The sequence below is a fragment of the Camelina sativa genome, chromosome 4, assembly GCF_000633955.1.
Source record: "Camelina sativa cultivar DH55 chromosome 4, Cs, whole genome shotgun sequence".
NCBI lineage: Eukaryota > Viridiplantae > Streptophyta > Magnoliopsida > Brassicales > Brassicaceae > Camelina > Camelina sativa.
In genome coordinates, this window is record NC_025688.1 from 19717694 (window position 1) to 19743480 (window position 25787).

Genomic DNA, 25787 nt, shown 5'->3' on the forward strand with positions numbered 1-25787 from the left:
ACGGTCTTGTTTTCTTGTGAAATGATCCCATACATTTGACCTTGGGGGGATTATCTTCTTTTCTTTAGGTTGTTCAGAAGTAGCTCCATTTTCTTGTGTATGTTTCCTTTTGCCCCTTCGATCCTGAGCTGGAGTCATTTCCTCTTCTTCTTGTTCATGTTCTTCATTATCTCTAGCATCTTGGTTCGGAGATGATGATGAATCCATCTAGAAATAAAAAAACATATTTAATCAGAATTCTTAAACAAAAGCATAATGTGTATCCAGTTTTAATCATGCTTCTAATTATTATAACTCAGACTAATTAATTGTTCGTTGACTCCACTACTAAAACAAATTCAGAATTGAGGCCAAAAATAAATAAAGTACAAAAGAAACACATACACACTCATACACACAAGCAATGAAATGGAAGAAAACCACTCCAACACTTTAAATTAATTCTCGTGGAGTTGATGATGAATCTATCAAGCAAAAAAACATAGACACACACACACAAGCATGAATTTAAATATAATTGATACTAGACTACAACACAACACTCGTAATAAAGAATTCAAATAGCTTAAATTAAATTCATATTGTTAGTTTCTGTGTTAAGTTATTTGATAAAATCGACGAAGAAGAAGGTGATTTACCTGATTTGCTTTGAGATCTCAGATGGAGGAGAGTTGGAGAACGATGAGAATGATTCTTTTAGGGTTTCCAGTTTGTTAAATTGGGGGATTTTCTGGTTGGTTTGAATATCACAGAAATCGGGATATGGCAAGTCGAGAATCAAGAGAAACAAGAAATCGGGAATGTTATGATCTTATGGATGCTTTCGGGTGTTTAATCGGGTGTTAGAGTATACCCGATCGGGTTCGGGTACCCGTTTTGTTTAATATGAACACCCGATCAGATAGTTTGGATGATTTATACCCGACCCAAATTGCTTACTTCGGGTACGGGTTCGGGTTCGGGTATCGGGTGCGGGTATTTTGCCCACCCCTAGAAGCTGCACAGATTGCAAAGACGAAGAGGTCGTTGGAGGACGACCGCGATGCATACACTGTTGTTATTGGAAGCAAGACCTCGTTGCTTGAAGGACAAGACAAGGCGAGTGCTAATGTTAGATATATAAACATCGATTCTTTTTCTGTCTCTTGTCGTGGTAAAGTACTTCTCAGTGACACCTCTGTTAAAATATCACATGGTAAAAGGTATGGACTGTTTGGACCAAACGGAATGGGGAAGTCTACACTGTTAAAGCTTTTAGCTTGGAGGAAGATTCCAGTTCCAAAGAATATTGATGTTCTTCTTGTTGATCAAGAGGCGGTAGGTAATGAAAAGAGTGCTATGGATGCAGTTCTTTCCGCTAATGAAGAGTTGGTTAAGCTACGGGAAGAGACTGAAGCTCTCAACAAGAATGATGGTGGTGATACTGATAATGGAGAAAAGCTTTCTGAATTGTACGACAGGCTGCAAATTTTGGGGTCAGATGTTGTTGATGCGGAGGCGTCCAAGATTCTGCGGGGGTTAGGATTCACACAAGATATGCTACGGTATCCAACTAGGAAACTAAGTGGTGGCATGAGGATGCGTGTTTCCTTAGCTAGAGCTCTCTTTATGAAGCCTACTCTTTTGTTGTTAGATGAACCAACCAACCTTCTTGACCTGAGAGTTGTTCTTTGGTTAGAGGGGTATTTGCTTCGGTGGAAGACAACTCTAGTTGTTGTTTCACATTACCAGGACTTCCTCAACGCAGTGTGCATAGATATAATTCATCTGCATGATCATAAACTCGGCTACTATAGTGGTAACTTCACTGATTTCGAACGTAAATATAAGCTGAAACGCAATGAGGTGAATAAAAAGTTTGAGATCCTCGACAAACAGATGAAAGCAGCTAAGAGGTCTGGAAACCGGGATCAACATAATAAGGTAGAGGAAAAGGCGGCCAAAGCAACAAAAGGTTCAAAACAATGGAGAGACTATAGCGTGGTGCTCCATTTCCCGGAACCAACGCAGCTCCCTCCTCCTCTTATGATCAAGGGTAGCTTCAGTTACCCCGACGGGAAAGATAATAACAAGCCAGGCTTCAGGCTCTCAGATGTTGATGTAGGTATCGATATGGAGACAAGGGTCGTCATAGTTGGATGTAACGGAGGGGGGAAGTCAACTCTTTTGAAACTTCTTGCGGGAGAATTAGTTCCAACCGAAGGTGAAGTGAAAAGAAGCCAGGAGCTTAGGATTGGCTGGTATTCTCAGCACTTTGTTGACCTCTTGACGATGGATGAAACACCTGTTGAGTATCTTCTTCGTCTTTATCCTGACCAAGAAGGATGTAGCAAGCAAGAAGCAGTGCACGCTAAACTAGGCAAGTTTGGGCTACCAAGTAACAGCCACTTGACTCCGATTGATAAATTTTCTGGAGGGCAAAAGGCTAGAGTTGTGTTAACCTCGATATCAATGTCTAACCCACAGATTCTGCTTCTTGACGAGCCAACGAATCATTTAGACACGCAGACTATGGATGCTTTGGCGGATGCATTAGATGAGTTCACAGGTGGAGTTGTGTTGGTGAGTCATGACTCGAGACTCATATCGCGTGTCTGTTCGAACGAGGAGAAGAGTCAGATTTGGGTTGTGGAAGACGGGAATATGACTATATACCCCGGTTCATTTAAAGAGTACAAAAAAGAGCTCCAAAGAGAAATCAAAGCAGAGCTTGATGAGTGAAGTCTTTTTTCTTGTTGTTGGCTTTTAAGATTAAAAAACTCAGTTTCTTTCGTTATATATCTAGTTTAATTACATGACACCATTAGAGACTTCAAGTGTTGCATACATTCTTTTCTTATTTTACAGAATTTGCAGTCTTGCAGAGGACTTTGAATTCAAAAAACATGTGATTTGATTATATAAGTTGCAGAGGACTTTACAAGACTTTGAACATAAGAAGAACAAGCAAAAAAGCAAAGCTTTTGTGCGTGTATTTCATACAAATTGATTCATAATGTGCATACACAGTTTTGTAGTAACAAGAAAAAGCTTTCCCTAAGTCTAATGAATGGGAAGAGTAGTCTATTTCCTTTTTATGCTTGCACTAGTACCCTCTCCCTTTGTCTCATTGAATCATCAACAAAATCTTGCTTGAATTGTCTTAAGGTCAGACTAAATTAAAGCGCACTATTGCAACCTGAATCATTTACAAAAGTCCAAAATCACTTAATTCATCATCGCAAATATAAGAAACCAAAGGTAAAAGACCAACACCAAACATACAAGTATAACCTAAAACAGAGTTTATTGGTCTTTTTCATCTCATTATACAAGTAGTCCGTAGGTTTGCTCTTAGTTTTGTTTCATATGTATTGGTCCATTGGAGTTTAGGCCCATATTTAGGCCCAATATAAATATATGGAAAGAAGAGACGGACGATTTCTTCTATTTCTCTCCTTCTCTCTCTCTCTCTGCTTGCTTCCTCACGGACCAGCTTCAATCGCTTTTCTCTGTAATCCATTCATCTACGCAATCTCTCTCACACACTCGGTAAAACTCCCATCTTCTTCCCTTATTTTTGTGGTTTTAGATATCAGTAGAGAGATTGAAAGTTTCGATTGATTTTTTTATCAGATTCGGATCGATTTCTCGTTCTCTGTTTTGGGATTTTGATTTTCTTAAGAGTTGTGCTTTTTATTTTCCGGGACGAGTGCTAGTTTCATTCCTTCTTTCAATTACTAGGTTTTGTAGATTAGGTTTTTGTCTATTTGTTTGGTGATAAATCCGAAACCTTTGATATCTTTCTGTTGAAACGGCGCCCTAATTATTTCAGAATTAGATCGTAAAAGGATTGAAATTTTGCTTTGAGAACGCATCAGATTTTGTTTATATGAATATATGTTTACTGGGTTTTAATAAAGTTTTAAGCTTTAGCTTTTTGTGACCATTGTCAAGTAGAAAAACCCTAATTTCGGGAGAGCTTTGTTATCAGAACTTTCACCCGTGAGTTTGGTAGTTTTCCAATTTGGTTGCTAGAGAATTTGTTTACTTGTTGATGAATATGTTATTAAGAGTTAATTTTTTTTTTTTGATGTCTCATTGTAGATAGAGGTTTAAATGGGTAAGAAGAAGTCAGACGAGAGTGCTGCTACTAGCACGAAGGTGAAACCAAGTGGGAAAGATGCTTCTAAAGATCCAAAAAAGGAGAAATTATCAGTCTCGGCTATGCTTGCAGGCATGGATCAGAAAGATGATAAACCAAAGAAGGGCTCATCATCTAGAACCAAGGCTGCTCCAAAAGCTACTTCCTACACTGATGGCATAGATCTTCCTCCTTCTGATGAAGAAGACGAAGGTGAATCTGATGAGGAGCAGAGACTGAAGGATGAAAGGAGGAAGCAGAAGAGCGAACAAAGGCATCTTGATATCTCTGTTACTGATAAGGAACAAAAGAAGCGAGAGATGAAAGAAAGATTAGCTCTCGAAGCTGCAGAGTTGGCAAAGAGGGAGGCTTTGAGGGACGATCATGATGCATTCACGGTTGTTATTGGAAGTAAGACCTCAGTGCTAGAAGGAGATGACACGGCAGATGCAAATGTTAAAGATATTACAGTCGAATCTTTTTCTGTCTCTGCTCGAGGTAAAGAGCTTTTGAAGAATGCTTCTGTCAAGATATCACATGGTAAAAGGTATGGGTTAGTTGGGCCAAACGGTATGGGGAAGTCTACATTGTTAAAGCTTTTAGCTTGGAGGAAGATTCCAGTTCCGAAAAATATTGATGTTCTTCTTGTCGAGCAAGAGGTGGTAGGTGATGAAAACAGTGCTCTGAATGCAGTTGTTTCTGCCAATGAAGAGTTGGTTAAGCTACGGGAAGAGGTTGAAGCTTTGCAGAAGTCGTCCTCTGGAGCTGACGGAGACAATGTTGATGGCGAGGATGATGACGATACTGGAGAAAAGCTTGCTGAATTGTATGACAGGCTGCAAATTTTGGGTTCAGATGCTGCTGAATCTCAGGCATCCAAAATTCTTGCAGGGTTAGGTTTCTCTAAAGATATGCAAGTGCGTCCAACTCAGTCATTCAGTGGTGGCTGGAGGATGCGAATATCGTTAGCGAGAGCTCTGTTTGTGCAACCTACTCTTTTGTTGTTGGATGAACCCACTAACCATCTTGACCTGAGAGCTGTTCTGTGGTTAGAGGAATATTTGTGTCGCTGGAAGAAGACGCTAGTTGTTGTTTCACATGACCGGGACTTCCTCAACACAGTTTGCACAGATATAATACATCTCCATGACCTGGGTCTTCACTTCTATCGTGGTAGTTTTGATGCTTTTGAAAGCGGATATGAGCAGCGTCGCAAGGAGGTGAATAAAAAATTTGATGTCTACGAGAAACAGATCAAGGCAGCCAAGAGGACTGGAAACCGAGCTCAACAGGAGAAGGTAAAGGACAGGGCCAAGTTTACTGCAGCAAAAGAAGCATCCAAGAGTAAGGGAAAGGGTAAGGCACAGGATGAAGAAGGCCCAGCAGCAGAAGCTCCAAGGAAATGGAGAGATTATAGTGTGGTGTTCCACTTTCCAGAACCAACCGAGCTCACTCCTCCTCTTCTGCAGTTAATTGAGGTTAGCTTCAGCTATCCCAACAGGCCAGATTTCAGGCTCTCGAATGTTGATGTAGGTATCGATATGGGGACAAGGGTTGCTATAGTTGGGCCCAACGGAGCAGGAAAGTCCACTCTATTGAATCTTCTTGCGGGAGATTTAGTTCCAACCGAGGGTGAAATGAGAAGAAGCCAGAAGCTGAGGATTGGCAGGTATTCGCAGCATTTTATTGACCTGTTAACAATGGGGGAAACACCAGTTCAGTATCTTCTTCGTCTTCATCCTGACCAAGAGGGGTTCAGCAAGCAAGAGGCGGTACGAGCGAAGCTAGGCAAGTTTGGGCTACCAAGTCACAATCACTTGTCTCCAATAGCAAAATTGTCTGGAGGACAAAAGGCCAGAGTTGTCTTCACCTCGATCTCAATGTCAAAGCCACACATTTTACTTCTGGACGAGCCTACAAATCACTTAGACATGCAGAGTATAGATGCTTTGGCGGATGCACTAGATGAGTTCACAGGAGGAGTTGTGTTGGTGAGTCACGACTCGAGACTGATATCGCGTGTGTGTGCGGAAGAGGAGAATAGTCAAATCTGGGTTGTAGAAGACGGAACGGTGAATTTCTTCCCAGGTTCATTTGACGAGTACAAGGAAGATCTCCAAAGAGAAATCAAAGCTGAGGTTGATGAGTGAAGTTTTGTTGTTGTTGGCTTGTGAGGTAATCTCAAACTCTTTTATGTTTTATAAGACAGTTAAAAAAGTTTTGGACAATTTTTTTTTTAGCCATTGTGTGCTTTCACTATATACATCGGTCTCCCCATATTACATATCTTGAGTGTAGTGTTATGTTTTGGGGAAGAAAACAGAAGACGTGTTTAATTCTTTTTCATCAGTGTGTTCTATTAGAGTCAATGAGTCATAATAAACAGCAAAGTTTTCTTTTATTTTAGCTGTCTGAATTTTTTTGTTTAATTTCTCTCTTGTTTATAAAGCCTCTCAATATTATCTCTCGTGAAAACTGTTTTTAGTGTCTGTGGGTTGTTGATATTGGAGTTCATTTTTTCAGTGTGCCACTAATTGTTATAAACGACGGCTCATCTCTTTCGCTTTCCTCTCTGTTTCAAAACACTCTGTTTCGTAACTTTCTCTGATGTTTTGTGGCTGTCGTTAATGTCAAAAAAAAAAATATATATGGGGCGTGAAAAGAAAAACCTTGATTGCCCCCTATGTGTTGTCTTTTTTTGGGTGCACATATTTCATTTTTGGTCCGGATTGAATTCATCTGGAAGTCTGGAACAATCACAAACAATTCTTTTTTCTGCAAATGTTTGTGATTAGAAGTTAGAACCGAGTGTCGTCAACAATTACGATCATAATCACAAAGGAAATAGAAAAAGAAAAATTAGAACCGCGTCCGTTAAACATGGTTTGTTTTGGTTTTCCAACATTCGGTCTTTATGAATGAGCCCAACGGTAGAGAGGACGTCAAAAGTTAAAGTCGATGATTATTGGTCAAAGTCAACTAGAATTGTCTCTGATCGAAACTGAAAAAAAAACACTAGTACAGTAAAATCTCTATAAATTAATAATGTTGACACTGCAAAATTTTATTAATTTATAGAAATTTTATTTTATGAATAAATTAATAATTTATAGAAATTTTTTTTCTGACTATAGACTATAGAAATATTTTATATAGTCAATTACAAAGAAAATAACAATTCTCATGTTTTTAAGAAAAAAACTAAAAATTTTTGATATAGTAAAAATATTAGAAATAAGGTCTAACAAAATTAATATGCATAGATATACATATATTATGACAATTTTATATAATTATTAATTTATACTATTGTCGGTACTATATATTTATCAAGTATTTAAAAAAAATATTATCTTATTTTTTTGGTCGGAAAAAATTATTATCTTATTATATTATCGAATTGTGTCCAAAATTACATTGATCTCAACTTGGGACCGGAGAAATTTATTAATTTACAGAGAGTATTAATTTATCGGATATTAATTTATAGAGGTTTTATTGTATTGTATTGTCTTTGTTTAAAGTCACATTATTATTATGATATTTTTATTCAATTTAAATGAAAGAGAAAATGCATGCGATGATTATAAATCAAATTCATTAAAAAAAAAAAGGACTGGTTTCTTTTACAAGGATGAGAAGAAATCTTCAAAAATAAGAAAGAGGGTATGATCTTTAAAAATCATACCCTTATTATTACAACGAAAGTAAAAAGTCTTTTTATTATTCATAAATTAATTATTATTGAGAACTTTAAGGTTGGACAGCAGCAGCAGCATTTCCACTGGTTTCTCCTTGAGTTTGCTTAGCACGATCATAACGAGACACCCATTTGGTCAACACATACTCAGCTCTCCTCCACGGTGGCATAGACAGCCCTTTCTTCCTCAAGCTATTCTTTGCAGCTTCAGACACAAATACCACAAGCTTCTTCAGCCTATCCACTTGTCCAACATAGACGTAAGGCAGTGTCTTGGATATCGACTTGTAAGTCTTACTTGGTCGAGCTATCTCAAACTTGGACTGGAAGTCAATGTCGATCAAAACTCTTTGATCTCCAATCATAACATCCAAATACTGATACTCCCCTGTTTACAACACAAATCAAGTGTTATTTACCTTAACGATTTTGCAACTTTGTCATAAGAATGGATCAAATGAAGAAAACATACCAGCAGGAACAGGACACGATCTCGATTTCGATTTCTCCCAGCGAGATTTGCAAACTGCTGCATCATAGCCTAAAGCCACCAATTCATCAGCAACAGCTTTTAATGTTGAATCATCTTTAGTCTCAACAAGCTCCGTTGCTTTAGTCTCAAGATCACTCTCAGCAACGTTAGCACAGAGTAACAGACTCTACAAAACATTGTATAAAAAAACTCTGTTTTAATATCAGATGTCAAAGATCAAACATGGGAGAGATATCATAAAATCATTTCAATACCTTGAGGCTTCGAAGGACTCCGCTGGAAGAAGAAATCTCTTCGTCTTCGTCGGAGCTATCAGTGCCACTTCCACTGAAGCAGTTGCAGTGGTTACGACCGACACAACGTGATTGTTTCTCACTGTCTGGATCCTCCATGTATTTCTCAACCATATTCCTCAAACAGACAGAGCCCGGTTCGAATTCTTCCGAGTTGCCTCTCGCAAGCGGTGAATCCACACCTGAGAAGCTCTTCAGACTGAACTGACGTTCAAAGAGTCGCTTCAGTCGAGATCTTGGCCCTTGTCTCATCGCAGGCGCCGGCTCTGGCTCCTTGGCTACACCGTCGACGTTGATAGGTCGGACTTTTGAACGGAAAGGCATTTTTTTCTTGTTCTTTTCAAAATCGTTCAAAACAAAACCCTACGACGAAAAAAAAAATTACTCACTCTTACGTCCAAAAATGTCAGAGAAATAAAAAGAGATCAATCGTTCTTCGCTTCCAACAGGAAAGAGAGAAAAAAGCTGGAGGAGTCACAAAACTCAAAAATAAATAAAAAAATAATTAGTTGAGAAAATATACAAATGTTTATGATTGATTCATTTAAAGGTTTCACGACGAAGGTTTGAGAGGCATAAAATTAGAGAAAGAAAACACAAACAAAATAAAGGAAAAGGAAAAAGATCACTTGAATGGAGGGTTTATTTAGATACGGATTGATACTCGACGACACGAAAACGTCATGCTTTTAATGCCTTTTTGATTTTTGATTTTGTTTTGGTTTTAATTATATATACAAGGATGTGATTCACTATGTGGATGATGGTTGATGCATAGGAGGTCAAAATCTTTTTGTAAGGGGAAGAAGATGTTTTGCTAAATTCTTAGGGGAAGAAGAAAGCAATGTTTGATGCTTCTTATATAGGAGAAATGGGTAATAAAAGACCCTTGTCTATTTACCAAATTGGCAAATAAGCAAGTCTCTATGGATTACGTGTTCGTTTTTTACTGGTACGTCACTAATACTGCATGTTTTTGATGTAAACCGGTGTGTAACGCTCACGGTTTACATTTCATAATGGTCTTTATTTATATGAGTTAACATTTTTAAAATGAAAGATAAACCAAAAAAAGTTTAAAGTTAAATCCAAATTACATTTTGCAAAAGCAAAAAGTTTGATGTAAATCTTTTTTTACTAAAACATTTTATGTCAAGTTTACAGTTTTCAACTATTCATGAGACACACACACAATCATATCTTGTTTTTATTCGTAATTGCTATTATTTAACATTGGTATTAATAATTCTAGTCAAACAAATTATAGAGTAAGTTCTATATATCGTAAATGACAGACGTATTACCTAAAAACTAAACAAGAAAAAAAATCACAAATCTTAATGTATTTATGATGAAATTGAACATAAATGACAAAGGCTATTGCAAATCAACACGCGTCGATATTAACTTTTAAAATCATAAAAAAAATTAAAAATAAATCCATTTGACTAAACAATTTATGCTAAGTTATAATTTATATGAAGTAATATATTTTTTCTATTACACTAAAATATTAATTTTATACATCAACATAAATGTTTTTATCAAGAAAATTTGACTGAATTGTTTGAGTCGCAGATACAAAAAAAAACTTAAAGAAAAAAAAAATGAATGATAAATCTCAAGCTATTTATGATGGAAACTAGTATAAAATCACATAGAGCTCAACACAACTAATTCATCATACACAAAGAAAAAAAAAAACTTAAAATTTTCATCACAAAGCAAAATCATATAAAGGTATGCATAATCTTGTCTTCCATCATTTTTTCCCCACAAGCTATTTAGAGATAGGCTTTCTAATGCATTTTTTAAAAAAAAACAAAAAGAGAATTTTAAAGTTTTATGAGAAACGGGAGGGGCTTATAGCAAAACGTAGAAACATTTTTAAGGCTCCAAAACTAAAATGTTAACCGCGAAAGCATAGGTTCCCCCCAAGATTTTAAAAAGATTTAAAAACTCCCACCAAACTTTTGATTTTAAAACTCCCATCCCATTCACTTCCAACCAGATTTCGTTTCTTTCGTCCTTTTTTTTTTTTTTTTCTCTTCTTTGCAATTCTCTCCTCGTCGTCGTCTCTGAGGTACTTTACTTCTCTCTTCAACAGATCTGTTTCTCACTCTCTTCGAGAATTTTTGGGTGGGATTACCGATTCTGTTCGTCGATCTAGCCTTCTTTTATGATTCTTTTGACAGATCTGGTAGATTTAGGCGTAATACTCTTGTTTTTCTCTGAATTTTTTCCCTGAATTGTTTGGTTTTGACTTTATGTATGGGGGTCAGATCTAGAAGAAGAAGAAGGAAACAGCGAGGATGGCAGGGAAAGGAGGAAAAGGACTCGTAGCTGCGAAGACGATGGCTGGTAACAAGGACAAAGACAAGGACAAGAAGAAACCCATCTCTCGCTCTGCTCGTGCTGGTATTCAGGTCTATTCCCTCAAAAACCCTAATTTTGACCTTCTTTGACTTTTTTTGATTCCATTCGTTAAATTTGTCAGTACGGTTCAGATCTTTAGGGTTTCTCAATTTTTGTCTTGCTTTAGCTTAATGTCTTATGGTATGAGCAGTGAGCACAAACCCCATCATAATGTTGTTGACTCTAAAAGGTTCTCTGATGCTAATTATTGTTTCGGTTAATAGTATTAGCACCAACAACACTGATGCTGTTTCTTTTGGTTTATTTTCAGTTTCCAGTGGGTCGTATTCACAGGCAACTCAAGAACAGGGTTTCTGCACATGGGAGAGTTGGGGCCACCGCTGCTGTGTACACTGCTTCAATCCTTGAGTACCTGACTGCAGAGGTTCTTGAGTTGGCTGGAAACGCTAGCAAAGATCTGAAAGTGAAGAGGATTACTCCAAGGCATTTGCAGTTGGCTATCAGAGGAGATGAGGAGCTTGACACACTCATCAAAGGAACTATTGCTGGAGGTGGTGTGATCCCTCACATCCACAAGTCTCTCATCAACAAAACCAACAAAGAGTGATTTGTTTCCTTCTTCAGTCACTGAGAGAGAGATATTATTGTGATCTGCTAATTAGTAGCTTATGGTGTTTCTGTTTGTTTAGTCTTGGACTGCTTTTTTTCTCTCTTTTCTCTCTTCTTAGTTCTTTGACTAGTGTTGATCTCTTCTGGACATCCTCAGGTGTACATTAGTTAATTTGAACTTTTAGGTTTCTTTTGTTCAAGCAAATGCTGTCTTTGCATGCTCTTGTCATTTGCTTACTATGTTAAAAAAAAGTGTACTATTTTCAGTGCTTAACAACTGCAGAAATCATTTACTCGAATGCTCACTTAGGTATCAAACATCATCAGTCACATAGTCCAAATTAGGCTCAAATACCCCCAAAGTCAGAACTCAAAACCATTCAATTTCTAAAGAGTTCATCATTCACTCACTCAGTAGGTGCTTAGGCTTTGAGCACGTCAATTGCAAGCTTGAAGGTGTCTTCCATTAGCGATCGCCGGTGAACGTTTTCTAGGTAATGTGGTCTCAAATGCCTCAACGAGCAATGCTACATCCTTCTTCCTTTCTTCAGCGAGTTTGCTGACGTTTTGTTGCAGAGCATAATCAGTCATCCACTCTGTGTTTTTCATCTCATCCATGTCCTCATGCTTGAGTTCCACTGTTTCACTGCTCGGCTCTGCGGCGATTGGAAGGTAACTGGGCTCTCTTGGGTTGAATTCCCTCCAATTCTCAGTGCACTCTTCTCGGATGCAGGGTTTTCGCGCAAGGGTTAACAGAGTTTCCTCTGTTTTCGACACAAGTTCAATCCGCTCTTTCACTTTCTCTTCATCCACCTCCTTGCATTCTTCAGCTTCCTTGGAGTTCAGCTTCTCATCAAGAGCATTCCCTAGAATGATGTCATCTTGTATAATCGACTCTTTGAATAAAAGAATGTTTTTAGACTTATCCGAGAAACCACTCTCTTCATTCTTTTGATCCCCTCCTGCAAAGTTTCCAATGACCATATCAATGTTTTCATCACCTGATTCAGTGCCGTGACCATCTAGTAAGCTCACCATCTCTGCACGCTTAGATTCTAAACCTTCAGCCTTTCCCAATTCCATGTCCATATTCTCAGCCTCAAAATCGATTACTGGAATATGATCAACATCTCGAGTGCTTCCATTTGCTTTCTTCCCATCAACGTAGATATCCACACAACCATCAACACCACTCATCCTCACATTTGCATGTGACTTCAACTTCAAGGAACGTCTCCTTGCGGATATAAAGTTTTTAAGAGGTTGGAATTGGTCGTGATGATGCGCGTTGAGTGAACAATACGTATAACGACAGACTTTCGAGTCATTAGGAGAAGCAAGCATCAGATCCTCTGTGAACTTTGAGTTTTTAAGAAACGAAGAACAAGTTGCTCTATCACAACAACGACCAATCCTACAACTTCACTTGAAACTCAGAACCTTTTTCAAATAACATCTACTACCCTGTTTCTTGTTTCCGGAGCAAGAAATATCAAGTTTTTTACCGGTCTGGCTCTTCATGTCCGAACCAACTTGAACACCTTGTCGTCTCTGTCTCCTAGCCTCTGAACTACTCTTTCCCTTCATATAATTATGTGACAAACTCTGTTTTTTATTTCCGGAGCAAGAAATATCAAGTTTCTTACCGCTCTGGCTATTCATGTTCGAACCAACTTGAACATCTTGGCTCTTTCTCTTAGCCTCTGAACTACTCGTTCCCTTCATATAATTAGGTGACCCCTGTGACTTTAGCAACGATATGCTTCTCGGCCGGTGTCATTGGTTGAGGAAGCATACTAGGTCTACATCTCTTTATCATCTCCAGTCCAAGGCTCCTCTCTAACCGATCTTGAGCAGCCTTCCTTGATCTTTCCAAGGCAAACCTGTGAGATGCTCTCTTCTCTTCTATATATGTTTTCGAAGCTTTTTTACTTTCGTTCTCCTAATACGTTTCCGGCCGGTTTCGGTCTATAGATTGAAAGATTTGCAATTTCATGTTTTCCCTTTTATAGTCCCCACTTTCTGATTATTAATTATTGTTTCTAAATCAACATTTTTGTGTGTGTTCTCATATCATATAAACGTCTCCGCTAAATGAGCATAATGTTTTTTTGTTTTGTTTCATAGTACTTTATAAAGCTAAATCAAACATAATCTGTTGTTATTTAATCACTAGTTCAAATTATAAAATACAATTTGGTGTTATTAAATAGAAAGAATTACATACTTGATACATATGATACAGAGAAAAATGATACATTTGGTGATACAATTTGGTGCTATTAAATATGATACATTTGTACTTCTACCCCAAAAAAAAAATGATATATGTAAATCATGATTCAGAGATTTTGAAAATTTGGTGTCGTTCAATAAAGAATTTAAATACTTGATTACATTTGGTATTATTGGAAAAAAAAATAAAAAAAAAAACTTTGTACATTGAAGAATCACTTAAAATTAATTTTAATGAAGGTTATAGGTTAAGGTATCAGAAACAAAATCTAAGGTATAACACAAAAGTTTTAGAATCCAATCCACACACATAAAGTTTAATTTATAAATGTTATCAAATATTAAACCCTTTAGAAAATAGATAATTGAAGTTTCTTAAATCATTGATCAACTATGCTCTCCTAAATAAACAATGTACGTAAAAGGGTTGGAGCCTAGAGGGAAACACAAATATTTTAGAGGGAGATGGTCGGCCAAAGACGGGCTCATTGCTCACACGCTCCTCTTCTTCTTTTCGCAGTCATGCACAAAGCACAATCCAAAAAAAATTCAAACTTTTTAAAATATTTCATATTCAGAGTCCTATTGTCGAGATTTCAATTTGAGTCTGTTATCACTATACTTTGTATTACACAAATTATTTCAAGCCTAAAAAAAAAAATCATAATTAATGACGACCATGCAGACAAGAACAAAACCACGATCAAGAACCATAATGGCGACTCTGTTGAACCATAATGCTCCAAGTTTCTTTTCTTAGGCTTGTTTGTCTCTTCTCTTCATAATTAGGATCAGCCCCGGCCCAATAATATTTAGAGCCCTAGGGTTAAAAAAAATATTCATAAAGTAAGACATATATTTTGAGAAAGAGAGGAGAGTGTTGGATTGCGATGAATTAAACGTTTTCCTTTCAGAATTCCTAGGTAGGTCGAGTTGGAATGCTGTTTAAAGCCATGATCTTCGCTCTTACCAATTAGTTAGAGACGGTACAATGTTAAAAAGACAAGGCTGCTCGAGTGTGGAAAAACTAAATTACGATGTTATAGCTCATCCTCGAGAGACTACTATCAGTGGAGTCTCTAGAGACTATAAGTGCGCGAAGATATTCCACGAGCTATGTGTATATGTATATGTTAATACAAATTAACGTATGAAATTTGCTATTGCAATAATTCAAATTCAATTTGATTTTCTAATCAGATAAGTGATAAGTCATATTTTTTATTTTGTTTTTTCGTTTGTTACTTAATTTGCTGGTGCTGAAGTGATCGAGTACAAGTACTTCATTGTCATGTGCCCTTAGTTTGGCCAATCCTTTTTTTATTTGGCTTCCTGCAGGGGTAAGCAGAGGAAGATGTCGTCAAGTTGGTGAGGTAGGTGGCTCGAGAAATTGAAATTAACACGTGATTAATATTTTACTCTTCAATTGTTTGTAAATGGTGGTTAATTAGTGGACACGCAAATTCGTCTATTCGCGAACTAAACCACTAATTTTTTTTTTTAAAACGATATACAAATTGTTGGTTTGATATATTTTTCTTTCATAAATATAATAATTATTATTATTTATTATTTTTTTTACTACAAAAAAATCTATTTATTTTTGACAATTTGCATTTATTGGGTTCGACCAAAGATTATTATTGGAATTTTGAATGGTTGCAACGACTAATGGGTTTTTGTTCCACCATGAACTCCAAACAATAACACAATGATCATCTATCGATTACCTATGGTTCCCATAAAATGTGACGACAATAATTAGACTTGACACGACTAGTAGTCTAGTACACAGCCACAACTAATAATAATATATACAAAATAAAAAATCAATATAACCTTATCTCTTTCATTATTGAACATGGAAAAGTACAATCAATATAATTTCATATATATACATACACACACTTAGTTCTGTGTTCCGTGAAGAGAAAATTATGGGATCCATGGCTCAGAAATCGGTTTTGATGTTATGCGGAGAGTTCATGGAAGCCTACGAGACCATAGTACCTCTCTATGTTCTTCAAGCGTTTGGCGCTAACGTCCACTGCGTTTCCCCTGGTCGCAAAACTGGCGACAAGTGCATCATGGCCGCTCATGATCTTCTCGGCCTCGAGGCATTTCTCTGATCCTTCACCTTTTCTTCATTTTGGTTTTGCCCTTCCAATCGCTCTTTGCTTGATTAGTAAAAAAGGGATACAAAAATATATTATACAAATCTGTTCCCGAAAATATTACACTTGCTATTAGTAATTGGATTTTTTTTTTTTTTTAATCTTATCTTTTGTGGCAATCCCATAGAATCAATAATTTTCTACTAAGATCTCCCACCGTATCGAGTAAGGGTAGACTACAAGTAATTCAAACTAGTACGTGAATCCTCACCCTTTGATAATTGCATACTGAGTAAATATATTAAATAATATTTAGACGTTACATTTTCCAAACAGTGCATTATGAGAATTGGGTGGTCTTAACGCAAATTGCATGGGCCTACTCAATAGTAAAATAGAAGAGTAAACAGTTTGTGTTTTTTACCTTGTGACAGATTTACACCGAGTTGGTGGTTGACCATCTCACACTAAACGCGAATTTCGATGACGTCATCCCCGACCAATACGATGCAATTTACGTTCCCGGTGGACGTTTCACTGAACTTCTGAGCGCCGACGAGAAATGCGTGAGTCTTGTGGCTAGGTTCGCCGAACTCAAGAAGCTCATCTTCACGAGCTGCCACAGCCAGCTGTTTCTCGCGGCTGCGGGTCTGCTCACGGGTGGAATGAAGTGCACGGCGTTCGGAAGCATGAAGCCGTTGATCGAGCTCTCCGGCGGCGAGTGGTGGCAACAGCCCGGAATCCAGACCCTTTTTGACATCACTGATTGTGTCAAGGACGGCAATTTCATGTCTACTATGGGGTGGCCTACTCTGGCTCACAGTCTCAGAGTTTTGCTCGAATCACTTGGCTCCAAGATTTCTAGCTCCAAGGAGAATCATCAGCCTTCTTTGCTTTTCTTGATTGGGGTAAGCTCTTAGACTTTATTATTCTCTCTTCATTTTTATATTTTTTTGACTTCAAAAAAATAAATTATATGTGATCTTGGTATATATATATATATGTAGGACTGTGTTGAAGACTACAGTATCAATGTACCATTTAAAGCGTTCCAAGCTCTAGGATGTAAAGTGGACGCAGTGACGCCAAACAAGAAGAGAGGTGAGAAATGTGCTACAATCGTTCACGACCTCGAGGACGGACGGCAACTTCCTACCGAGAAGTTCGGCCACAACTTTTATGTGACCATTGGGTGGGATGATGTCTCCGTGGATGATTACGACTGCATTGTGGTACCCGGAGGAAGATCGCCAGAGCTGTTGGTGATGAACCCCAAGGCCGTCGAATTGGTCAGAACGTTTGTTGAGAAAGACAAGTTTGTTGCTGCCACTGGAATGGGAAATTGGCTACTTGCCGCGACAGGTGCTCTTAAGGTACGTAATATATACCATTAATATTAGAGGTAGACATATCAACCAAATTAAATCAAACATGATGTTAATTATATAACCGAACAAAAAACTTAATTTTGCACATATATATATATATAACCTTGCATCTCATAGGGAATCCGTATGCGCTAAGAGATGTCAAGATAAGTTATGATCTCTTCACATTTGAATATGGTTTGATAATTTTGGCCTCTAAGCATATAGGGATCTCCTATGAACATATAAATTATGGTTATGACTAAGATTATTACAGCATTTTCTTGACGATTCAGCCATAACTCTTCATACCAATAACCAAGAAAATTTCATGGGACCACTTCCTTGGCGAGATTAATTTTTTTTTTTTTTTTTTCCAATTATAACTAATCTAATTCCATTGTTGTGTCATATATACCACATTGCAGAAGAAGAGATGTGCAAGTAGTTATGGGACTAAGGTGGCTGTGAAGGTTGCTGGTGGTGAGATCGTGGACTCAGAACGGTGTGTGACTGACACCAAGCTAATCACAGCCGCAGAAACTTCCGATCTTCCTGCTTTTTTGTATGCGTTGTCGAGTGCACTTGGTCTTTCTGTTGCTTTCTAAATATGTCAATGGTGTTTTAACGCCTAATTAATGCCGAAAAATAAACATAAAGTTGTAACATAATGATGAGATGCACATCACTTTAATATGCATGCAATTGACAATTTATGTTGTATCATGGCTGCTTGTATTTTCTAATTACTTCAATAAATCACTCCAAGATTATAAACAAAGTTGATTAGCAAATAGCAAAACCTATCACCAAACAACAATTTTTTGCTACATAGTAAAATGTTAGTGACTAATTAATTATAAACAAACTAATTTTTGCTGTTATATATTCTAGTTTCACTAATGATATACTGTATGTCACTAAAATTCGTATTAGAAATAACAACATACTATAAAACAACAGATTGACGGATTAAATACGGAACTATTCATGGATCAAATGTTCAACAAGAATAAGAGATAATGTTTTTTTTTGGTAGTTAAATTGTAGTGAAAAAAAAAATTTACATCGCATTTATTATAATAAATCACAGCATAAATTTCCTTAATTTAAAAGTTATAGGAAATTAAATTACCGAATTAGTAATTTTGGTTACGGTAAAAAACTTTTGGCTCATTAAAAAAAAGAAAGCGAAAGGAGAATATTCCGTTCGTCGGCGGTCGTCTTTTCCCGCCCCCAAATCATACGATCAAAACCCTAGACTCTCGATTTCGTCACGATTTGCTTCAATCAACTTCACTACTCTGCTTCAATGGACTCTCACTCTTCCCATCTCAACGCGGCCAACCGTTCGCGCAGCTCTCAGACTCCTTCTCCTTCTCATTCGGCTTCCGCTTCAGTATCTTCTTCTCTCCACAAACGCAAGCTCGCCGCCACCACGGCGGCGAATGCAGCTGCTTCTGAAGACCACGCTCCTCCTTCTACCTCTTTCCCTCCTTCCTCTTTCTCTGCCGATACTCGCGACGGTGCCTTGACTTCCAACGACGAACTCGAGAGCATCTCAGCTCGCGGCGCTGATACCGATTCAGACCCTGATGAGTCTGAGGATATCGTCGTGGACGATGATGAGGATGAATTTGCTCCCGATCAGGATCAGGACTCTTCCATGCGCACTTTCACGGCCGCTCGACTCGATTCCAGTTCAGGAGTCAATGGTGGTTCTAGTCGCAACACTAAGCTGAAGACGGAGAGCTCCATTGTGAAGCTTGAGAGCTCTGATGGCGGAAAAGATGGTGGATCATCTGTGGTTGGGACTGGTGTGAGTGGAACCGTTGGAGGAAGCTCAATCTCAGGGCTGGTGCCCAAGGATGAGTCTGTTAAGGTATTGGCTGAGAATTTTCAGACTAGCGGGGCTTACATTGCGAGAGAAGAGGCTTTGAAGAGAGAGGTAGCTTATCACTGGATCCTATCTTTATAGGGCTTGATCTATGCCGACGAATTGATTAGAGAATCACCATTGAAAAATATCTTTCTTGTAGGAGCAAGCAGGACGACTCAAATTTGTTTGTTACTCAAATGATTGCATTGATGAGCATATGATGTGGTAAATTCCTACCCTCAATCGTCTCTCCTGTCAGGGAATTCTCAGCTTCTGAATCCGCTCTGAGTTTTTTTTTTGTTTCTGAATAATTTGTTGAATGTTTTGCAGCTTGGTTGGGTTGAAGAACATCTTTGCAAGACAGTTGCCTAATATGCCCAAGGAGTACATTGTTCGTCTTCTGATGGACAGGTAAACATGCTAAACTTGAGTGAAATTCATGACGATTTCTGTATCAAACAATGGCTAATGATTAGCATTCTAATATCTGTAACTTGTGTTATTTTCCCAGGAAACATAAGTCTGTTATGGTCCTAAGAGGAACTCTAGTTGTAGGTGGTATCACGTATCGTCCATATCACAGGTAAGATCTACCTCGCATAACATGTCCCAGTTCTTTTACCCTTGTAATATTCTACTAGTGATAACTTTCTCCTAAATGTATAGTTTTACGCTTATACATCTAGTTTTTTGCTCTTTAATTAAGACTGAAAGAAAGTAGTATAATGACTCGGTATCTTATACTATCATCAAGCACAGGTTTCTTTCCAAATAGAATATAAAAGTCTGATGTCATAGTGAGCATGATTACAGTCTTGACATGTTTATTAACTCCACCTTTTCCCTGGGATCCAGTCAGAAGTTTGGGGAGATAGCATTTTGTGCAATCACAGCAGATGAACAAGTAAAAGGTTACGGTACTAGATTGATGAACCACTTGAAACAACATGCACGTGATGTTGATGGATTGACGCATTTTCTTACTTATGCGGACAACAATGCTGTTGGTTATTTTGTCAAGCAGGTTGGTGTATTTCGTTGATTGTGTAGGTTCTTGCTTTATATTTAAATCTGACAACAAATTTCAACCAACTGTTAATACATTTCAGAAAGGGAATTGAACTGTATTTTGCATGCAATGTTTTCTATATGTTGTTGTAGATATAAGCATATAAGTTGCCTGAATTGAGCCTGGATTACCTCATTGTTTGACTTCAGAAAGTTCTGTTTCTACACTTTGCTATCAAGTCTACTTTCTGGGATACTAACTGTAATTTTGATATTTTTATAGTCGTTCACTTAGTTGATATTTTAAGCCTGTTATCTTGTGCAGGGTTTTACTAAAGAGATTTACTTGGAGAAAGATGTATGGCATGGGTATGAAAACTATGCTCTTAAGTTCAAATTGCTCATTACCTTACTTAACTTGGTGTGCTTTATATGTTTGATGTCTGACTGAAATATCTGTGGGGTCAATTAAGCTCACTAACCTTAAGAGTAAAGCATTATATTTCCTAGCTGATCTTTTCCAAAATTTGGCTTATTATTCTCTTCTACATCTGTTAACTTACTCTCGCATATAAAGAAGCTTGGTATTTTCCTAGGTTCATTAAAGATTATGATGGTGGCCTGCTAATGGAATGCAAAATTGATCCAAAGCTTCCATATACGGATCTGTCAAGCATGATACGCCAGCAAAGAAAGGTAAGCCATTGAAATTACTTTGTACTATCTGATTAAAACAAAATTATGGGCCTTCAGGTTCAGCTATACCCAAACTATCTGTAAATTCATGCTTGATAAATTAATACCTCGATAAGTCAATATATTTCTTCGGCACAAATTGGTTTTTTGGCTCAATTACCCAAAATATCTGTAAACTAATACTCTAACTTCGTGGCTGATTCTGAAAAGATTCAAAAAACACAAGAAATACAACTTCAGGACTCGATTATTGACCTCTCCCGAGGAGGAAATTAAGTAACTGAAGTTCCTGTCTTCCTCTATGAGCCCAAGAACCAAGCTATCCTCCCAAAAGCTGTCTGCTTAATCTTTATAAGACTAAGAGATCATGGCAACATACCACTAAAAAAACCCACACAACTTAAAGAAGTAATTACTAAACAAGTAAACATTGGTCACATTACTGTCTAATTAAGTTATAAAGACCGTTGGTGATTGGACCCTTGCGACCATTATAAGTATCAGATTCTGATCCCCATTGTACTTTTTATTATATCAGGCAATTGATGAAAGGATAAGAGAGTTATCAAACTGTCAGAATGTGTATCCAAAAATTGAGTTTCTAAAGGTAAGCATTATTGGTTTTGTGTGAATTTAATTACTATGTATGTCATGTCACAGCGAAAACCCATGTTTTCGGTAGTATAATAAACAAGATGATTTTTGCAGAATGAAGCTGGAATTCCTCGAAAGATTATCAAAGTTGAGGAAATACGTGGCTTAAGTAAGTTCATTATCCTACTCCCTGGTGCTATTGCAGTTTGTTACTCAAAAAATAGATTTATCTCCCTTGGACATGTTCCAGTCATCTCAAAATTAAGCTTGTGCTAGTGGCTCCATAAGATCAAGTTGATATGCATGTGCTAAGATTCCTGTATCTGGTTAGCTATGGGCTTAGGGTTTATCTGTAATACTTAGAGTTGCTTTAAACAAATCGATTCATCTCCCTTTATTTTTGTATAGTAAGAGCAGTTTCTTAATTGGCGTGTAAAAATGCAGGCTTTTTTTTTTTTTTTATCTGTAATAGTTTTGTCATGTTGGGTAATTATAGTTTGATTAATACGGGAAGTGTGGTTAAAATATTGCAGGGGAAGCTGGTTGGACCCCAGATCAGTGGGGGCACACTCGTTTCAAATTATTCAACTGTTCTGCAGATATGGTGACAAATCAAAAACAGTTGAATGCACTTATGCGCGCACTTTTGAAGGTTGTGATAAGTTTCTGTCTTTCAGTGCATTGTTATTAAAATTATGATGCCCTCTTACATATTATGTTACTCTAGTTTGACAAGCTGTAGTTAATTGCAACAGACAATGCAAGACCATGCTGATGCTTGGCCTTTCAAAGAACCAGTTGATTCTCGCGATGTCCCTGATTACTATGACATCATTAAAGATCCCATTGGTAAGAACCAGTTAATATATCCATATTCGCTATTTAGTATCCAGAATTTGTCCTCTTTTAAGCAAAAAATTGTTTCAGTTTGGTTAATTAGAAGTGATATGAACACAGATCTGAAGGTAATTGCAAAGAGGGTAGAGTCGGAACAGTATTACGTGACACTCGATATGTTTGTTGCTGATGCGAGACGGATGTTTAACAATTGTAGAACTTACAACTCCCCTGATACCATTTATTACAAATGTGCAACCAGGTAAGACGTCTTTTCTTTCATTTCATATCATCTCTTCTCTTCTTATTAGGGTAATGAAGATGTGTAATTTAATTTGCTTTTTTTTCTCTCTTAAACAGGTTGGAAACACACTTCCATAGCAAAGTACAAGCAGGTCTCCAGTCTGGTGCTAAATCTCAATAGAAGGTGGCAAAGTGAAAAGATGACAAGTTCTTAGATAATTTTATTGGGAGGTAGGGAAACAACCTGAAATTTAAGTATATTGTTAAGTCCATGTATGTTGTATATTAATTTGCATACGACTCTTTTAGGAACAAATACTCTCGCCAAATTTTCTCATACTCTTTTGACAAAAAAAAAAGTTTCTCATACTCCAATCATTTGTCCTTTTTCTCTCCTTTTTCCATGTATATCACAATTTGTTGCCATTCTAACATAATTAATCGTAGAATTCCAAAATAAATTAGAGCTTAAACCAAAAACAACAAATCCTATGTGGTTTACTTTATACTATACTGGTTCACGCTGAATTTGTCCAAATCGCACATAAGTTTTGCCAAACATTGTGGATTGCTAACTTTTGTTAAACAGTTATGGTTCCTTTCAACTTCGATTACGTTAGTTACGATAGCTTTTTGACTACGAAACACAGGTGTGTATTCCTCCTTTTATGTCCAATCATATATAATATATATAGAGTTTACACAGAATCACACAGTAAGAAACAAAAAATACAGACAAGAGTTGCCTCAAAATCACAAAACCAATGACTCTTGTTATGGCTAATGCTTGTGATTCCAATGGGGTAGGGTTTCATACAGATTAGAATCAGGAGCAAATGGATTCTGCATGCCTTCACGATTTACCTGTTCCGGCAAGAAATTCGCCGTCTCTACTCTCTGATTTGGTGCTAAACCGGCACTGATGGTGGTGCTTGGGACTGCTGGTTTCAAAATGTGGTTAGAGTTTGGCGGGATTCTAGTAGGAGCGCTCGGAGTGTTGTTGAATGGTATGCCCATGTTTGGTCTTGCCCAATGCAAAGGGTTCACTCCCGTCACTCTTTTCACAGTTTCCTCTGCCATCTTTACCTGCACAAGTTTTTATCAACGCAATAAACTTAGTTAATAAATAAGAAAAGATTTTAATTTTGAGTGTTGTAAGATCTTTAAACTCAGGAGTCACACCAAGAATGGAACCTATATACCTTTGTTCTCAATGTTTCGATATCAGCTCTTAAGATTCTGTTGTCAACAGCAGCTGCATCATACTTATGATTCATGTCACTGAGACGAGTAAGTAAAGTTGAATGCTCAGATCTTAGTTGGCCTACCTACGGGTGGCAAAAAAATTTCCTATAAATCCCTGGAAGACAGCTGAAAAACAAGAAAGAATCGAGAAATGTACAATGAGCAACTAATAAAAAAGCGAACCTGTGTATCAAATTCATTCATTTGTTCTTGCTTTCTCCTCCTGGAGCGCCTAGCGGATTCTCGGTTTGAGAGCATCCTGTGTAATTACAAATTACTGCATCATGATGACCTTTGAGAAAATAAGATATACATAGAGCCTGATTTTTGTCTGAATTGACTATTTCTTCCACTTTCAGATGTACAAAAAGATTTTCCTAACAACAACAGTTAAAACCTAAAACTAACTGAAACATTCCTCTTCTAGAAGACTTCAGTTCTTGGTCACTTAAGATTACAAAGATCAAGATCTGTACCTCCTAGCACGCTTCACATCAGTAGGATCTCCATTATCTGCATCTCCATCAAGATCATCGTCATCAGAATCATCTCGTGATGAAATACTGGTAGTTTGTCTGGCTGGAACATCTGGTTTCTTCTGCGTGCTTGTTGAGGAAGAAAACTTAACAGATGAAGCACCCGGTGAGGTTTGTGCCACAGTAGAGCCTAGAACAGTCAAAAAAACAATCCCATTATCAACCAACCGAAGAACAACTCGTATCAAAAGTATATATCGCAAGTGAGTAATATAAGAAGCTATGTAGTATAGTGCACTATGAAGTATCGAGTGTCAAAAGATAAGAATCCTCATCTAAACGCATACAAAATTCAATTTTGAGAGTCAAAAAACCAAAACAAAGCAACGATACGTAACCTTGAGCTTGCTTTTGATTGCTAGCTGAAGCACTCGAATCCTCCGGTTTCACAGTTCCGACCTACAAAAAATCAAATCAACACTACAACCTCAATTTCTTCGTGTGAACACATATAAGAAGAAAATGGATCTAAGAGACATACACGACGAGCAACAGCAGCACAAGCAAGCTCGAGCTTGCTCTTAAGAATCGCGTGATACTGATTAGGATCAACACCACAACCAGCTGAAGAATCCAACGGATCAGACAACGGAGCACGATTCCGATTCCCTTGATCATCCGAAGGAAGGCGATGATGACTCTGCGGTTTCTGAATCTCGACGACGTCTTCGGTTTCGTCAACGGTTTCTTCCACTCTCGAAAGAGATTGAACCGGTGGAGGTGATCTCTCGGTTGCGTTTGTCGTAGCGCTCGAATCGGAACCGGACAACTCATTGAGAAGCCTGTGGAACGCCCACTCCGATTGGCTTCGAGTCATCCCGTCCGCCATGTTATGCGACGGTGTCGGAGCCGGGGTCGATCCCGGTGACGGCGCCGGAGGGGGAATAGGCCAGAAGGATTCGGTCAAATCATCGACAGAGAAGACGATGTGCATCGCCTCAGATTCCTTAATTTTTTTTTTCTCTCTCTCTCTCTCTCTTTNTTTTTTTTTTTTTTTTTTTTTTTTTGTCTTTTTTCTCTCTTCTCTTTCTCTCTGTGTTGTCTTACGTGGAGCCGCCATTATTGATTAGAATACTTGACACGTTTCTCTATTGTATTGGATTAGTACTAAACCTAACATTTTCTTTGACTGTTAATTTAATTTTAAATGGCAAAAAAATAAAATAAAAAGCATTTAAATTTACTTTTAGTTGGTTCTTGGTCTGACCAAGCAATGGACAAGGATGAATTAAGATATCTCTTAAGATATTCACGACACACGATGCACTTGTTAAGCTCTCTTTAACCAAGCAATGGACAAGGATGAGTTCATACGGGATATATATAGATAGTTGAAGCAAATCTGCAAATGTGATATCATTTTATGTTCAAGATTTTTTCTACCATTTGATTGTTTTGCACTGCACAGAATTACCGTAGACAAAAAAAAAAAAAAAAAG

The 25787-nt window shown here is 37.5% G+C and overlaps 7 protein-coding genes and 1 pseudogene across 9 annotated transcripts in view; 5 read left to right on the forward strand and 3 right to left on the reverse strand.

The window, feature by feature from the left end:
- Nucleotides 1-2721, forward strand: part of LOC104784063 (ABC transporter F family member 4-like) — a 14638-nt gene extending 11917 nt beyond the window's left edge. Inside the window, exon 3 of the mRNA XM_010509135.2 lies at nt 998-2721. Within this exon, the coding sequence (XP_010507437.1) occupies nt 998-2721 (1724 nt within the window). The remainder of the gene's footprint in view (nt 1-997) is intronic.
- On the forward strand, nt 3427-6582 carry LOC104781323 (ABC transporter F family member 4). The gene is made up of 2 exons (XM_010505964.2): nt 3427-3531; nt 4087-6582. The coding sequence occupies exon 2, from the start codon at nt 4099-4101 to the stop codon at nt 6271-6273; it is 2175 nt and encodes a 724-aa protein (XP_010504266.1). The 5' UTR covers nt 3427-3531; nt 4087-4098; the 3' UTR covers nt 6274-6582.
- Nucleotides 7724-9426, reverse strand: LOC104781324. 2 transcript variants are annotated; one of them, XM_010505966.2, is made up of 4 exons: nt 9239-9426; nt 8571-8972; nt 8296-8482; nt 7724-8211 (listed from the first exon to the last, which is right to left on the reverse strand). In XM_010505966.2, the coding sequence occupies exons 2-4, from the start codon at nt 8931-8933 to the stop codon at nt 7877-7879; spliced, it is 885 nt and encodes a 294-aa protein (XP_010504268.1). In that variant the 5' UTR covers nt 8934-8972; nt 9239-9426; the 3' UTR covers nt 7724-7876. The 2 variants fall into 2 exon arrangements, with proteins under 2 accessions (XP_010504268.1, XP_010504269.1); XM_010505967.2 differs by lacking the exon at nt 9239-9426 and adding an exon at nt 9133-9214.
- Nucleotides 10588-11854, forward strand: LOC104781325 (histone H2A variant 1). The gene is made up of 3 exons (XM_010505968.2): nt 10588-10692; nt 10892-11035; nt 11296-11854. The coding sequence occupies exons 2-3, from the start codon at nt 10922-10924 to the stop codon at nt 11590-11592; spliced, it is 411 nt and encodes a 136-aa protein (XP_010504270.1). The 5' UTR covers nt 10588-10692; nt 10892-10921; the 3' UTR covers nt 11593-11854.
- Nucleotides 12033-13486, reverse strand: LOC104784064 (annotated as a pseudogene).
- LOC104781326 (DJ-1 protein homolog F-like) lies at nt 15621-18091 on the forward strand. Its single transcript, XM_010505969.2, has 4 exons — nt 15621-15946; nt 16378-16851; nt 16951-17316; nt 17739-18091. Exons 1-4 carry the CDS (start codon nt 15767-15769, stop codon nt 17916-17918), a joined length of 1200 nt encoding a protein of 399 aa, XP_010504271.1. The 5' UTR covers nt 15621-15766; the 3' UTR covers nt 17919-18091.
- On the forward strand, nt 18510-22766 carry LOC104781327 (histone acetyltransferase GCN5-like). The gene is made up of 13 exons (XM_010505970.2): nt 18510-19258; nt 19350-19414; nt 19520-19600; nt 19701-19772; nt 20045-20213; nt 20523-20566; nt 20794-20893; nt 21432-21500; nt 21602-21656; nt 22021-22139; nt 22243-22336; nt 22445-22586; nt 22685-22766. The coding sequence occupies exons 1-13, from the start codon at nt 18623-18625 to the stop codon at nt 22746-22748; spliced, it is 1710 nt and encodes a 569-aa protein (XP_010504272.1). The 5' UTR covers nt 18510-18622; the 3' UTR covers nt 22749-22766.
- Nucleotides 23198-25325, reverse strand: LOC104781328 (basic leucine zipper 25). Of its 2 annotated transcripts, none has more exons than XM_010505971.2 (6): nt 24830-25325; nt 24687-24747; nt 24289-24478; nt 23996-24071; nt 23770-23895; nt 23198-23653 (listed from the first exon to the last, which is right to left on the reverse strand). In XM_010505971.2, exons 1-6 carry the CDS (start codon nt 25280-25282, stop codon nt 23348-23350), a joined length of 1212 nt encoding a protein of 403 aa, XP_010504273.2. In that variant the 5' UTR covers nt 25283-25325; the 3' UTR covers nt 23198-23347. The 2 variants fall into 2 exon arrangements, with proteins under 2 accessions (XP_010504273.2, XP_019100338.1); XM_019244793.1 differs by having other exon boundaries at nt 23446-23653; nt 23770-23822.

Coding starts and splice junctions, on each gene's coding strand:
- LOC104781323 (XM_010505964.2), top strand. CDS start 4,099: ATGGGTAAGAAGAAGTCAGACGAGAGTGCTGCTACTAGCACGAAGGTG.
- LOC104781324 (XM_010505966.2), bottom strand. CDS start 8,933: ATGCCTTTCCGTTCAAAAGTCCGACCTATCAACGTCGACGGTGTAGCC. Junction 8,483..8,570: donor GAGTCCTTCGAAGCCTCAAG/GTATTGAAATGA, acceptor AATGTTTTGTAG/AGTCTGTTACTCTGTGCTAA. Junction 8,212..8,295: donor ATCGTGTCCTGTTCCTGCTG/GTATGTTTTCTT, acceptor TGTTGTAAACAG/GGGAGTATCAGTATTTGGAT.
- LOC104781325 (XM_010505968.2), top strand. CDS start 10,922: ATGGCAGGGAAAGGAGGAAAAGGACTCGTAGCTGCGAAGACGATGGCT. Junction 11,036..11,295: donor CTGCTCGTGCTGGTATTCAG/GTCTATTCCCTC, acceptor GTTTATTTTCAG/TTTCCAGTGGGTCGTATTCA.
- LOC104781326 (XM_010505969.2), top strand. CDS start 15,767: ATGGGATCCATGGCTCAGAAATCGGTTTTGATGTTATGCGGAGAGTTC. Junction 16,852..16,950: donor CTTTGCTTTTCTTGATTGGG/GTAAGCTCTTAG, acceptor ATATATATGTAG/GACTGTGTTGAAGACTACAG. Junction 17,317..17,738: donor CCGCGACAGGTGCTCTTAAG/GTACGTAATATA, acceptor ACCACATTGCAG/AAGAAGAGATGTGCAAGTAG.
- LOC104781327 (XM_010505970.2), top strand. CDS start 18,623: ATGGACTCTCACTCTTCCCATCTCAACGCGGCCAACCGTTCGCGCAGC. Junction 19,415..19,519: donor ATTGATGAGCATATGATGTG/GTAAATTCCTAC, acceptor AATGTTTTGCAG/CTTGGTTGGGTTGAAGAACA. Junction 21,657..22,020: donor TGAGGAAATACGTGGCTTAA/GTAAGTTCATTA, acceptor AAAATATTGCAG/GGGAAGCTGGTTGGACCCCA.
- LOC104781328 (XM_010505971.2), bottom strand. CDS start 25,282: ATGCACATCGTCTTCTCTGTCGATGATTTGACCGAATCCTTCTGGCCT. Junction 24,748..24,829: donor GTGCTGCTGTTGCTCGTCGT/GTATGTCTCTTA, acceptor GATTTTTTGTAG/GTCGGAACTGTGAAACCGGA. Junction 23,896..23,995: donor TGAATGAATTTGATACACAG/GTTCGCTTTTTT, acceptor TGCCACCCGTAG/GTAGGCCAACTAAGATCTGA.